At 36.4% G+C, this 15,016-nt stretch overlaps 1 protein-coding gene across 2 annotated transcripts in view; it reads right to left on the minus strand.

Annotated features, from left to right (window-relative positions):
• Positions 1-15,016, minus strand: part of POLE2 (DNA polymerase epsilon 2, accessory subunit) — a 29,777-nt gene continuing 14,761 nt past the window's right edge. For both annotated transcript variants that reach the window (XM_070469092.1, XM_020910562.2), the window contains 10 exons: positions 13,597-13,669; positions 9,922-10,094; positions 9,272-9,361; positions 9,044-9,098; positions 8,274-8,333; positions 8,110-8,187; positions 6,473-6,581; positions 5,478-5,654; positions 3,322-3,389; positions 1-118 (listed from right to left, as the gene is read on the minus strand). In XM_070469092.1, coding sequence (XP_070325193.1) covers positions 100-118; positions 3,322-3,389; positions 5,478-5,654; positions 6,473-6,581; positions 8,110-8,187; positions 8,274-8,333; positions 9,044-9,098; positions 9,272-9,361; positions 9,922-10,094; positions 13,597-13,669 — 902 coding nt within the window. In that variant the 3' untranslated portion in view covers positions 1-99. The remainder of the gene's footprint in view (positions 119-3,321; positions 3,390-5,477; positions 5,655-6,472; positions 6,582-8,109; positions 8,188-8,273; positions 8,334-9,043; positions 9,099-9,271; positions 9,362-9,921; positions 10,095-13,596; positions 13,670-15,016) is intronic.

Raw genomic sequence — 15,016 nt, forward strand, 5'->3', positions numbered from 1 at the left:
TTCTAAAGTTTACCATAATTTTATTATAATTTAATAACAAAATTATATAAAATAAGCAGATAATTGATGAATTCTGTTTCCTCAGATGGTCTAAGAATCTCAAAACCCTTGAAGTTTGCTGAAAATAGAAAATAATCATAAAATTAAACATCTTGGAAAGCTGTTACACATTTTTTAATATCTAGTTTTAATTTAAAAAATAGGTCAATACATGCACATTGCTCCAAATTCCAAAGGGGACACAGTGGAAAATAAGTTTGTCTCACTCTATTTCTGTTCTCTAGAAGCAACAGTTATATCGTTACAGACTGTCTAATCATATATAAAGGACTGTCTAATCGCATATAAGCATGTGTAGGGATAAATGCTTTAAAAACACAAACACAAGTGGTAGAATACATGAACACTATTCTATGCCTTTTTTTCAATTAGTAATAAATACACAATATATTTATAATTTTAACTAATCCTTTATGGCTTTGAAATCAATGTAAATTAGAAAAGTCAGAATATAACTTTTAGATAGGTATATATTTAAACTATTTGCTTTGCTGTTATAAAAACTACAGTAAAAACAGCTGTACCCACTTTTATGCATAAACCCAAGTATACCTGTAGGATAAATTCCAGGAAATGAAATAGATGGTATATGCAGTTGAGGTCTTAAGAAATCTTGTTCAGTTGCCCTCTGTAGAGGTTTTTTGTTTGTTTGTTTGTTTTTTACCATTTTTATTCTGACCAACTATTGTGTGAGAGTGGGTGTTTCTCTTGTACATCACTAACATTATGTTTTTAAATAAAACAACTACATTTGAAAGCACATGTTGAAACAGGGTTAACCTCAGTCCACTTTGGCTACATTTCTGTGTTAACTCTTAAAATATGATTTCACAAATATTCTAAGAAAAAAATTATTTTTAGGAGAAACTAAGTATTATGTATAAATATAAGTTATTTCACTAAATTAGTTATTTCACAAAATTATTTCACTGTATCATAAAAATTTTTTCTCTCTCAAAAAAAAAGGAAAAAGCATACATCAACTTGTTTGATCTAGCACTGACTGAAAAAATTCCTCAAATTATCACTACTAAATTATAGTTTGGAAATTAGGTCAAGGGTTTTAGTATCTGACTCCACAGATGATAAATGGACCAACTATGTCAACAATAGTCAATATCAATTGCAAGTCAAGGCCTGTGCTAGAAACTTTAAGAGGGACTGGCACATAAGTGACTTCTCATTCAGCATGTTAAGAACTGTCATTGAAGTCTGTATACAGTACTTAAAACACTAAACAATTCTGCATGTCATTCAGGAAATGTTGTAAGATTTAACTGAAGTGTCCTGTGCCATCATAATTAATAAATCAGTTAAATCCTATTGTGGTTTTTCTACCTCTAGAATATTAAATGGTTTGCTAAGATAGATATAATAAAAGGATAAAAGTTAAGGAAAGAAGGACACTCAGGTAAGAGAAAAATACAGATAAAAAAAGATGAGGCCAGAGCCACAGCCAACATTTATGCTAGTAATTCCTGCTGCTGTAGAGGTGGACGGAACATTCGGCTGTGCTCCTGGCAGCTAAAGCAAAGGGAGTCTATCAGATTTAGTTTTCCCAAGATGGAAATGAACAGTTGCTTGGGACAGGCACAGATTTATTTTGTTCTGAGACCTGTTGAAAGTGCTCACTATTGGTTTTCATAGCAGAATAAGTTTCATATGTCTGTTAATTTACAACAAAACTCAGTTCAGTAAAAGTCAATCTAAAGGTGGACAAAACGGAATTCCCTGGTGGTCCAGTGGTTAGGACTCTGCACGTTCACTGACGAGGTCATGGGTTTGATCTCTGGTTTGGGAACTAAGATCCTGAAATCTGGCATGGTGCAGCCAAAGACTTTTGAAAGATGGACGAAATATGCTTCAGAGGTAGCTTAACCCTGGGGTCACAAAATGACTGTCAACAACAGGGAGTAGTTAAGACAGGATAAGAGTGTTTGCCCTTACCTAAAGGCATTCCAAATTAAAAAAAAAATTTTTTCTTTAGGGATTCATTGTTAACTAAAGTCAAACACATGTTCAGTTTATGGAAAAGAGGCTAGAATATCAGTGACTTTTATAAGTATCTGCCTGGTTATACTCCGAAAACTAAGCAGTGCCTGGAATACAGTAAGAATCAAATACATGTCAAATGAGTGAATCCAATAATAAAATTTAGTATGTCCCAAAATGAACAGACTTTAATCTTCCGTGAATACTGAGCAGCAAAAATAATGCAAACAATATTTTTCAAGAAATATATATGAGAAACTATTAATCATGATTTCAGGGTTACGAAGTAAATGTATGTTTTCTTTATTTTATACTTTTAAGCATTGTTTGAAATTTTTATCATGTATTTGTGCTTTTATTTAAATAAATTTGTTAATTACAAAAAGTAAAAAAAGGTTGAGTGTCAAGATTATATTCTTTAACGAGAACCTGGAGGTATTTGGTTACTGTTCTAAACTGGTGGGAAACAAAATACAATTAATGGAGAAATCACATGTTAGGATGCCTGCATCTAAGGGAAACTGTTAAAAATGCACATTTCTGGGTGCTACAACTGGAGAGACATTTAATAATGTTGGGGTGGGATCTTGTAATTTAACACTTTTAACATGGACCTCAGAGGATTCTCATGCATTGGTCTATAGGACACCCCCTGAAAACTACTACCCACCAGGTATTATTCTTTTTTCCTCAGGACCTCCCAACACCAACAACTCTTTCCTACCAATTTAAGGCAGATTACCTGGGTTTTGAGTGGCTCAGCTGGTAAAGAATCCGCGTGCAATATGGGAGACCTGGGATTGACCCCTGGGTTTGGAAGAGCCCCCGGAGAAGGGAAAGGCTACCCACCCCGCCCCCGCCCGCCCACCCCCCCTCCCCCCGCAAGTATTCTGGCCTGGAGAATTCCATGGACTGTACAGTCCATGGGGTCTCAAAGAGTCAGACATGATTGAGGGACTTTCACATGTGGAAGGCAAGCCTGCCCTTTCGGAATAATAACCTCATCATGAGTCAGCCTGTAAAAGAACTAGCCCAGCCCTACAGCCAATCTGAGATTTCCCGCAGAAAACAGTTCTTGGTCTATTTCATACAAATGTGCCATCAAGTACATACAATTCTGTGTCACACGGCATGAACACAATAAGTTCAGCCTAGAACATTGCCAATGAGCTACTGTAGTCAATTTTTAAAAACCTCGGCACACCTTCAGAACATCTGATTTTTAGCAGTATTATGCCAAGAGACAGCTGTTTATGAAGGCACACTTACCTATCTTCTACTATCTTATTGGAAGGATAAAAAACTTTGAATGAAAATCCACTTCTTGGAAAAGAGCCCTTTGGAGAGAAAAATGCCCATAAGTGAATACTCAACTTTTGAAAAAAAAGAACCCCTATTTTTAAAATCAAATTCCTTGCTCGTGGCTTAAAGATGAAGGTATAAGATGTGACTATAAAGTAATGAGACAAATTTCTGCATGCTCTTTGTAGAGCAAAAATATTACTATAAAGTATCTCCACTAGAAGGAAAAAGTAAAGTTGACCAGAACAGTCATGCTAAAAAATGTGGCCAGAAATGCTTAGGAGTGGGTCTACTTAGTATAAGAAATAAGCAGTACTGAATGATGCTTAGTAAGCATATAAGACACTCAAAACACCATGCTCGATAAATCTTTCCTGCCCCTCTCCCCAGTGAAAATCTGGGATTGATGCCCCACCATGGTCCCCTCAAAGCAACAGAGCAGGGTCACATATACAACTGTCCATTACTAAACTCTAAATAAAGCAGGCTCTTGTCTTTTCAATCTTTGTGTCCCTGGCACTAGCTCAATACGTGGCCTTTTGCAAACCTTCATTAATGTGAATAAGTATCAAGAAAGGATGAAACAATGTCAAAACCAAGTTTTGGGGACTTCTCTGGCGGTCCAGTGGTTAAGAATCCACCTGCTAATGCAGGAGACGTGGGTTCGGTCCTTGCTCCTGAAAGATCCCACATGCTGCAGGGGACTAAGCCCATGTACCACAACTACTGAGCCTGTGCCCTAGAGCCTAGTCGCCGCCGCTGCTGGAGCCCGCTCACCCCAGAGCCCGTGCTCGGCAGCAAGAGGAGCCCCTGCAGTGAGAAGTCCGTGCGCTGCAACTGGAGCATAGCCCCCGTTCGCCAAACTAGAGACAGCCCACATGCAGCACCAAAGAGCCAGTGCAGCCAAAAGTAAATAAAATTATTTACAGAAAGTTAAAAAAAAAGTTTTGAACTTGTCCACAAAGGTATAAATAAGGTAAAAAAAAGATAAAATGATGGTGTAGGAAATGGTGGTTTACTCATTTACAAGATGAAAAAGAAAAATTCAGAAATAAAGTGTTTTCAAATACAGCATTAACTATGTGAACACCCAAAGAGTTCAGTTTAAATAAGGAAATAGCCTCATGACAAGAATATTGAAATATGAATAAAGATTCTGTAAAAATTAGGCCACACATTACAAAAACAATGAAACCAAATCAATTGTGTGCATCCTTATAGCAGTAGTTCCCAACCAGGGTCAGTTCTGTTCCTTAGAGACATTTGGCAAATACCTGAGGATATTGTCAACTGTTAAAACTGGGGGCTGCTACTGGCATCTAATGGGTGGAAGCCAGGGATGCTGCTAAACACCCTGAAATGAACAGGACAGTGCCCCAAAACAGAATTATCTGGTTCGAAATGTCAATAGTTCTGTGGTTGAGGAAGCTGGACAAAATAAATGTGTAAGAAAAGCAGTAAGGATGATATTTCTAAAAGTGACCTAGATTTAAAAAAAAAAAGAACCAAAAAATTAAAGTCTAAAATTCATAAGAATCAAGGAAGCATACATATTAAAAATCACTAGTGAAGATACTTGATATAAATAGCAACATTTATGCAGCATTTAACCCCCAAGTTCAAAAAGTCAATTATATTTTTACAGAAATTCAGAAGCAACTTCAGGATTCTGAAGCATTTCAAGGTTCTGCATAAAAATGAAATATTAAAATGTGTCCCAATAAGAATTTCAACATTCATCAGGCTTAGATTTTGGAGACCCGGACAATTTCTAAAAAAAAAAAATCCCTCTCAGTGGACAAGTACCATTAATATGTGTACAGAGAACAGGATACATGATCTGAAAGTAATTTCCAGAAAGGAATCCCAAGGCAAGTTACTTTGAAGGGGAAAATACTTATTTGGATTTATAAAGGTGCCTTTTTTTTTTAAGACTAAGTCCATTACTTTATAGTCACATGTTCTTTTGAAAGTTTAAGAACTTTCTCTTTATACCAAATTAATTCTGTTATTTCATTGATAGTATGTTTTTACTCCAACAGTAACTGATTAAACATATACTTCAAAGAAGTAACACTCTAATCTTGACAAATTATGATACATAATGTTAACTATGTTCTTACAGGGTTTATGCAGAGGCATTCGGTATTGGTCAAAGTAAAAGGATCATATTTGTCTGCGATGACAAGCAGGTCAGGCACAGGGTACACCCTCAGAGCATAGTCATACGCCCAATACACTGGGCAGACATAAAGAGGGAGAGGAGTCAGGTGTCCTTGGGATAAGACAGTCTTTACAAACTACAAAAGAACAACACAAAACAAACTTCAGTGCATTTGTAAAAGCTAAAAGAGCAACAGAGGATTTCAAATTAAATACCGATTACCAAAGAGACTTAGAAAATTTGAGAAACATTTGGGAAAACTGAATCCCAGAGCTTTGGGAACACTGATATGAAATTATCCTGTATTTTAGGAGAAATTTATGAGTTTTCATTTAATACTATAAAAACTACTTCCCCAAAGAGTCGTTTTGGAGCAGTTATATTTTTAGCTGTACAATAAACTCATTTCCTAATTCTGTTCATTTAAAAATAATTCCACAGCTTGGGTAATGCCAAGAATATATACTTGACCTACATACACATTAAAGGTTATAAAATACATACTAAAAATGCTGTGTATGATCTATTTCCATACTTCCAAATGAGGATACATGTAACCAGTGATTGACAGCTATATGTCAGGGAATCTCGATAAACACCACATCTTCCTAATGTGGGCATATCATAGGAAATATTTAATAAACATGATTAAAAACACATTTTCCTTAAATATATGTAAAAGTACAATGTAAGATTTCTGAGTTCTAAAGGCAAAATGGGAAGCTCCAAAGAAATTTCCTGCTTGTTCTGGGCTTTCTTCTGTCTATTAGGGGATACCTCAATAAGAAAACTGAGAAACACTGATTTAGGGAACAAAAATTACCTTACTGACAAAAGTGTGTTGAAATTATTTTGAACTATAAACAAAAAACAAAAGGGCAACTGATTAAGTGACTTAAAATTTTATATAAAGTCACATGTAAGATACCTTAATAAAGAAGATATTTAACTTACATGATTAGGAATATCCAAATTGCTACTGGGAAAACGGACGCAGTTTCTGCACATTTTATTCACTAAGTCTTCACGAAAGACAATAATTTCTTGTGTACAATACTGAATTCTGAAATGAAAATGGTAGTTGAATGTGACTTCCTCTGAAAAAAATATAATGTAATTTTAAAGGCAAGATATTTTATAATATATTCCCACTTCAAATTCAACCATAATCTATTCATCCATGCATTTGACAGTAATTTATTGAGCTCTCAATATATGTCTAGCATTACTCTAGGGATGAGTGAACAAAACAAAAAGACCCCAGCCCCAATGCAGTTCATTCTACTGGGGGTGGGCGTTCAGAGACGATAAACAACAGATCTGAAAACTAATAGTATGCTGAGAGATGATTAAGTGTATGGCAAAAAGAAGAAGACTAACAGGGATCATGTGCAGGAAGGGAAGGTCAAAGGCTGGAGTATTTAACGGGAGGACCGGAACAGGTGGGACCCATAATGAAGTTTGATCTGAGCACAGAGTTGAAGGAAGTGAGAGTCGTGCAGACATGCAGAGGCAGGCGGAGGGAACAGGCAGAGCAGAGGCCCTAGGATGAACCAGGCCTGGCACATCTGAAGAACAAAAGGGGGCTGGGGTGGCTGGACTAAAAGAGGAGGAGAAGAAATCACAGAGCAGACCGGGCCAGGTCTCACAGGGCCATGACCACCACTGCATAGCATATGGGCTGTTACCAAATAAAACGATGGGTCCATCTTTCTGAATCTGTAAGGGCAGTGTGATATGCCTTCTGGTTTAAAGGATCACGCTGACATGGTCGAGGGCAGACTACGGAGGAGCAGCTAGAGACCAGTGAGGAGGCTACTACAGCAGTCAAGGCTAGAGAAGATGGTAGAGGGTCATAGAGGGGGAGGTATAGAGAGATGGCCAGATTCTGGATATAAATGTTTGAAGTCCTCCTTCAGATTTTCGAAGGACTTTGTAAAAGCCTGCATGTGAGGAGAAACCCCGAAGGTTGGCCTAATGAATGGAAGGATAAAGGTGTCATGAACTACAATGAGGAAAGCTACAGGACAGGGTGGGGCTGATGGGGGAAGAAGACTATAGCATTTCTGTTTGAAGTTGTTTATTAGACATCCATGGGAAGATGATGTGTAGGCAACTGAATATGTGCATCTGGAGTCAGGGAGAAGGTTTGAGGTGGAGATATCAATGTGGGACTTGTCAATACATAGAGGATATTTAAAGCTCATGGACTGGATAAAGTCACTGAAGGAGTGAATGTAGGTAGAAAAGAGAGGGAACCAAAGACTGAAAGCATTCCCTCCGTAAGAACCTATGGTCACCGTGGCACATACAGTAAATGCGTAATCCATCCTTCCATTGTAACTTTTCTTAAAGGATGTATAATCGGAATATCTATTTTAAAATCTCCATCCATTATTAAGTTTCTAAATTCAATGTTAGTGAATTATTTAAATATAGTTAAAGTATTGTTAAAGTTTTGAGAAACCTAAAATAAAGAGAAATTTTCTTTTTACTCAATGACAATCAAAATCTAGAGACAAATTTTAAGAAATAGGTTAATTTTTAAATGAAAGGTAAGAAAAAACATGATATAAAATATTAATATTTACCTGCAAGGATTAGTAGTAAAAACTGAAAATGGTACTCTTTGCCTGAATTCATTAGTGATGCTTTCAGCAAATGGTGGCCTATAAATACAATTAAGGTGAAACAGTATATATTTTTTAGTTTACAGAGTTTTCTTTACTGTTGCAAATATCTGAATAAAACTTACCTTGGTAAGATGGAACCAAATCCAGGATCCTCTGGGCCAGGTACAAACACAAAACGACTACTGTAGCAAAATGCAACATAATTCATTCTAAAAATATTATTATACCACTACCCAATAGTCTAAAACCAAGTTATTGCCTTTAATTAAATTATAAAATTTTTAAATTAAATTTCATACATTTTAATAAATGAACTAATAAAATTCTCTAGACCGATATCATCCAATAGATCTTTTTTTGCAATGATGGAAATGTTCTATATCTGTACTGCCTAATTACTGAGTACCTGAACTGTGGCTAGTATGACTGAATTTTTTTTTTTTTAGTTTTTTAATTTTAGGCTGCACTGCCAGGTTTATAGGGTTCTTTTAGTTCCCTGACCAGGGATCGAACCTGGACCCCTCCTCAGTGAAAGCACAGAGTCCTAACCAATGGACCACCAGGGAATTCCTTTAAATGATATAGCTTTAAATTTAGAGAGATCCATGCCACCAGCGACTGTCATATTGAAGAGTATAGTTCTAGACCCTTAGAGTAATAATGTCACCAAGAAATTTGGATTATGGTTGAAATTATTACTCTTCCATTTAATACTTTTCTATATAAATCTCTACTAGAATGTAACATATATTACTGTGACAGAAGGATAATTTTATCTTCCAGTTATACTAATTTTCTCAACTTTTTCTTCCACTCACTTCTTAAATTAGGATTTATTTTTGTTTCTCAAATAACTCTTTAAATGAAAAAATATAGCAATAGAAATCATTACCTTTGATGAATATTTGGGTATTCACATATTATATCTGCCAAAGTTTTTAGGGAATCTAAAATTTTAAAGAGATATTGAATTTAATTTGCATATGATATACATAAATCAAATTTTATTTGATCAGATAGAACTCTACATATTATGATTAAATTTAAATTAATAAAGATTATTTCTTATCAACTTAGTTTATATAAATGTAGGAACACCTATTAAATAGATCCTCAATACCTTTCAAAGCTTGAACTTGATTTTTTCCATATGGTGCAGATGAAAAATTACCACACAGAATAAAGCAGGTTGGAGGTGCTGGTGAGTAACCTAAAAATAAAAGAATAAATGAACATCACTTTTCTGGTTTAGAAATCATATTAAAATCTTTTAGCCATGAGCTTTTTTTTTCTTAGCCATGAGTTTTTAATAATAAAACTTTATTGTCTAAAAGCAATACCTTATTTTAGTAACAACTTATTATAAAAAATAGTAATAATAGTGCCCATTTATTGAGCACTTATTTTGTGCCAGGCCCTGCAAAGGCTTGATTAGTCCTCACAACATCCCTCTAAACTGAGAAAGAGATTAAGTAACCTGCCCAAAGTATTAGGCTGCAGTTTAAACCCAGTTCTGTCAAACTCCAAAGCCTAAGCTGTTATCCACTCTTGTACTGTTTTAGGACTAATTTGTATTTATCATGAACACACACATACAGTTATTTTTCAAATGTACAAATGTAACTCTTTAAGATGAACTCATTTAAAATATTTCACGGCTGAATCAACTTTAACAAAAATAGACTACTCAAAAAGAAACATTTTTTAAAAAAGAATTTCATTTTAAGACATGAGCTCTCATAAAAAAGAATAGAAAAAAATGACACCTACCAGAAAACATGATGTGAAGTTTTTCCAATACTTCTACTTGGTCCAACCAAACATCAGATATAAACACAAACATGGCATCTTTATTCTCATCCTCTAGTTGTTTTAGTTTTGCAGAAGTCTTCACAGATGTATTAGAAGGCCCTCCGAAAAAATTAATATTTCCATAGTATGCCCTAGGTAATTATAACACAATTATTACCTTCTATCCTATATTCTATTGAAGATATTTTTCTGCTAATTCTACAAATTAAGCTTCTGTCTATCTAATGAGGCTATTTTCCCATCAATGTAAATTGTACCATGAAACTGTATTATCTGTATCACTTAAAAAGCAAACAAGTTTATTTAAACATTCTAAAATCAGAAAGGAAGCAACACTGAGGCAGTAAACAAAGTAAGATAAGTAAACTATATCTGGACCTTTTAAAACTTTCTAAAGCAAATATTAAAATAAATCATAATGTCCTTATATAGTTGAAAGTAGGAGACATAGGTACTCAATTTGAATAATAACTAATACAAGTCTCAAAAAGAAGTGCTAGCCATTTGACCAAGCAATTTCACTTCTAGATATCTGTTCTAAGAATTTAAGGATGTCTACAAAGACTTATCTATATCCCAGAACTGTGAAAATCTGGAAGGAACACTAAAGCTTGCCCCAAACGGAAACTGGAGTGATCTTCTGCACTCCCAGCCTCCACTGCTCTTGCCACCTACCCTTCACCGGCCGCCGTTCTACAGTCCTCAGTTTAAATGTTGAATACTGTCCCAGAGAACCGCCCCTTGAGGATCCCAACAGAGGTCAGACTTCCCCACTACACACACTTGGAGGACCCTGCACTTCTCTTTCATAGAACTCATCAAATTTGTAATCAGCAAATTACTTGGGTGATGTGTAATGTCTATCTCCCTAATCCAACACCTAGCACAGAGTCTGGCAATATAGTATGTGCTTAAAGTACATTGCTGAATGTCACCAACCATGTAATAAATTTCATGGTAATGGAAAATGTTGACTGAATATTATTAAATGATGAAGCAGGTTACAAAGTATTGTACAGTATGTGTTCATTTTCAGCATCCAAAAAAAGTGAGATATAGAACCTATATATTCTTATTAAGTCACTGTAATTATATCCTATAAAGTCACTGCAAACACTGCCTTAGGGAATACTGAACCTTTCTCTTAAGGAAAATGTGTACTGGTATCAGACAGATTGTAATATTAAATCATTAAAAAATAAAAACCCTCATCTTGGTAGATTGTATTTTTCTACACTTGATCTTAGCCAACAGGCCGAGAAGCGATCTATTTTTCTTTATCTTACAAAAGAGAAAGCAAGGTTCAGATTTAGAAGTGTTAAGTGACATGCCTGAGGCCATCCGAATAACAGGTGACAGTGTTAGGTTTTAATCTTGCAACTATCAGAGGAATGAAATAAGATGATACAGATGATTGCAGTTATATACTCAGACATAAACCAGAACATTACAAACAGAAATACCTATTAGGCTGATTCTTGAGAAATTAAAGCTTTAAAAAGCCTCAGTAGAAACCAGATCCGAAAGAGACATGTGCACCCCAATGTTCATCGCAGCACTGTTTATAATAGCCAGGACATGGAAGCAACCTAGATGCCCATCAGCAGACGAATGGATGAGGAAGCTGTGGTACATATACACCATGGAATATTACTCAGCCATTAAAAAGAATTCATTTGAATCAGTTCTAATGAGATGGGTGAAACTGGAGCCCATTATACAGAGCGAAGTAAGCCAGAAAGATAAAGACCATTACAGTATACTAACACATATATATGGAATTTAGAAAGATGGTAACAATAACCCTATATGCAAAAAAAGAAAAAGAGACTTAGATGTATAGAACAGACTTGCGGACTCTGTGGGAGAAGGCGAGGGTGGGATGTTTCAAGAGAACAGCATTGAAACATGTATATCTAGGGTGAAACAGATCACCAGCCCAGGTTGGATGCATGAGACAAGTGCTCGGGCCTGGTGCACTGGGAAGACCCAGAGGGATCGGGTGGAGAGGGAGGTGGGAGGGGGGACCGGGATGGGGAATACATGTAAATCCATGGCTAATTCATTTCAATGTATGACAAAAACCACTGCAATGTTGTAAAGTAATTAGCCTCCAACTAATAAAAATAAATGGAAAAAAAAAAAAAGCCTCAGTAACATCTTCCATCCTTGGTTCATGGAATGTAAGGTACAAAGACAGGAGCAAGAGGAAGGCTGTTTTCCCAAGAAATGATCTAGGAATTCTAGGAACTTTAACAATGCATCAGGCTCAGAAAACATAGTCACATGTCTTGTACCAGTGAAAAAGAGCAACATGGCAATGGAATCCCAGAAAATCTGTACTTTAATTTAGAGAAAGTGGGACAATTTAAATAGAAGATTATTTGAGACATTACAAAGATGAATGCTTGGCTAAACTGAAACGAATGGTAACACTCAAGGCCAGCTTCCTTGATTATACCTCTCATTCGAAAGAGTAATTTTGAGGCCTGTATGAAACTATAACACCAAGACAACAGCAATTATGCTTTCAATATAGCCCCAAGAAACCCTACCATGATGTAAGCCTAGCCACAAACTAGCACTAAAAGCACTCACTTAAAAGTAAACTGGCTTGATGCGGGCTTGTATTCTCTGTGGCATGACCAGCACTTTACCCTGGATTTACTTCACCATGAAGAAGATGCACAGCAAAAGCTGCCTGCCAGTGACTCCCCACCAGCAAACGTGGCCTTGGCACCTGATTTATAACAGCAGACTGGACCTAAAATCTTAATCATCAGACTTCTTGAAATCATCACCATCATCATGGAATCTCAGGATTAAAATGCAACTACTTTAATTACCCCAGATGCCTAGAGGCTCCAGGAAGCTAATACTAAATATCAAAGCAGCAGCCAGCTGAGGCTGACTAGGTGTGAATGAGGATGCATACATTTATCCTGCCCAAAGTGAGCCATCACCGAAGATGTTCCAGGTGAGAATTCAGGTGCAAAGTACTGCCAGAGCTGATTGTTCAAGATAACTCAGAAATCTCCTAATTTTCAAATATTGAACACTAATTCAAAATATGCTTAAATACCTCCAAGGGGAAACAAGAAATGTCTATAGACTACATTCAACCCACAGGCCACCGGCTACAACTTTCACACAATTATTCAGCCTCTGTCAAAATCCTTGAGTGACAGGGAATTCACTCCTCTCAGAGAAGGTCCTTTTGGAACCCCTCTAATATTATAATGATTTTGCACATATTAAATAACTATATAATCTGCCTCTTATAGCTTTTACTCAGTAAAATACAAAAGTAAGAACTTTATATTAACATGGGAATTACATTCTTCTGTTTTCCTATCTCTTGTCTCAGTCCTATAGATAAATAAGACCAACGGGTTGGAAATCTTTCCCAGTGAAAGCCAAATACAAAGATGCTATTGCAACCAGTCTGGAGTCAACCCACTAGTTTTCAGTTTCATATAAAGTCCAGTCTTTTAACTCTCATTTTCCATTGCTCTTCACCTTCTAACACAAAGTCTGAGGACTTGTAATAATTAACACGTGATATACTATCTTACATTTATTACTGCCAGTATTCTAAAACTTCTATAGAGTTTAAGTGAAACATTTTTATACCTAGTAGTACTAGAGGGTTCAGTGGGTGGAAATCCAAAGGCATTGACATGAAACACCTGATCTTCAAACCAACCTGAAAAACAGATAAGTAACAAATCACTTTTATTTGTCCAATTTTCTTGTTTGAAAGGACAAAACTGTGGCACATAAAGCAGTAATGCTAGGCCTTCATTTAATCCCCAGTCAACTAACTAAAGAATTCACCAGTCCCACTGAACTACAGAACAGTTTCAGGTTCAGAGACAGTCTCAGTTCTTTTTTTGTTTTTTATTTTTGGCCACACCATGTGACTTGCAAGATCTTAGTTCCCTGACCAAGGATGGAACCTGGGGCCATGGAAGTGAACGTGCCGAGTGCTAACCACTGGACCACCAGAGAATTCCTGATAGTCCCAGATCTATTTAAAAAAAAAAAGTCATGAAACTGTAATAGATTTAGAAGTAAAACTTTTCCCTTTCTTATTTCACAGTACATGTTAGAGTACAGATAGATAAGGTACACAGATAAAAATGTTTCTTTTTTTTAACATTTATTTTTTATTGGAGTATAATTATATAACAAAGTGTACAACAGAGTAAATCAGCTAAATGTATCCATATATCCACTCTCTCTCAAGCCTCCCTCCCCCTCCCTCTCCTCTAGGACATCACAGAGCTTCAAGCTGAGCTCCCTGTGCTACACAGGAGCTTCTCACAGCTATCTGTTTTACACATGGTAGTGTATCTATGTCAATCCTGCTCTCCCAAGCGGTCCCACCCTCCCCTTTCCCCCATGTATCCACAAGGCCATTCTCTACATCTGCATAAAAATGTCTCATTTTATGACTCTACCTGCAATCTTTTTTTCTTTTAACTTCACTGAGATATAACTAACTCGTCATACAACCCTTTAAAAGTGTATACCTCAGGACTTCCCTGGTGGCCCAGTGGTTAAGAAGCCGCCTTGAAATGCAGGGAACATAGGTTTGATCCCTGGTCTGGCAAGATTCCCACATGCTGCAGGGCAACTAAGCTCCTTTGCCATAACTACTGAGCCTGCTCTCTAGAGCCGGGAGCCACAACTACTGAAGCCCGCACACCCTAGAGCCCATGCTCTGCAATAGAAGCCACCGCAATGAGAAGCCCATGACTCACAACTAAAGGGTATCCCCCACTTGCCACAACTAGAGAAAGCCCACACATAGCAACAAAGACCCAGCGCAGCCAAAAATAAGTAAATCAATAAAAATAAATTAAAAGTGCATACCTCAGTAGCTTTTAGTCTATTCACAAGTTGTACAACCATCAGTACTAATTTCAGAATATTTTCATCATCCCAGAAGGAAACCCTGTGCCCACTAGAAGTCTGAGAGTTACATAATGTCAGAAGTATGCTCTGATAATCAATATTCCCCTGAGTTACACTATTAATGTATTTTAAC

The sequence above is a fragment of the Odocoileus virginianus genome, chromosome 6, assembly GCF_023699985.2.
Source record: "Odocoileus virginianus isolate 20LAN1187 ecotype Illinois chromosome 6, Ovbor_1.2, whole genome shotgun sequence".
In the NCBI taxonomy this organism is placed as follows: domain Eukaryota; kingdom Metazoa; phylum Chordata; class Mammalia; order Artiodactyla; family Cervidae; genus Odocoileus; species Odocoileus virginianus.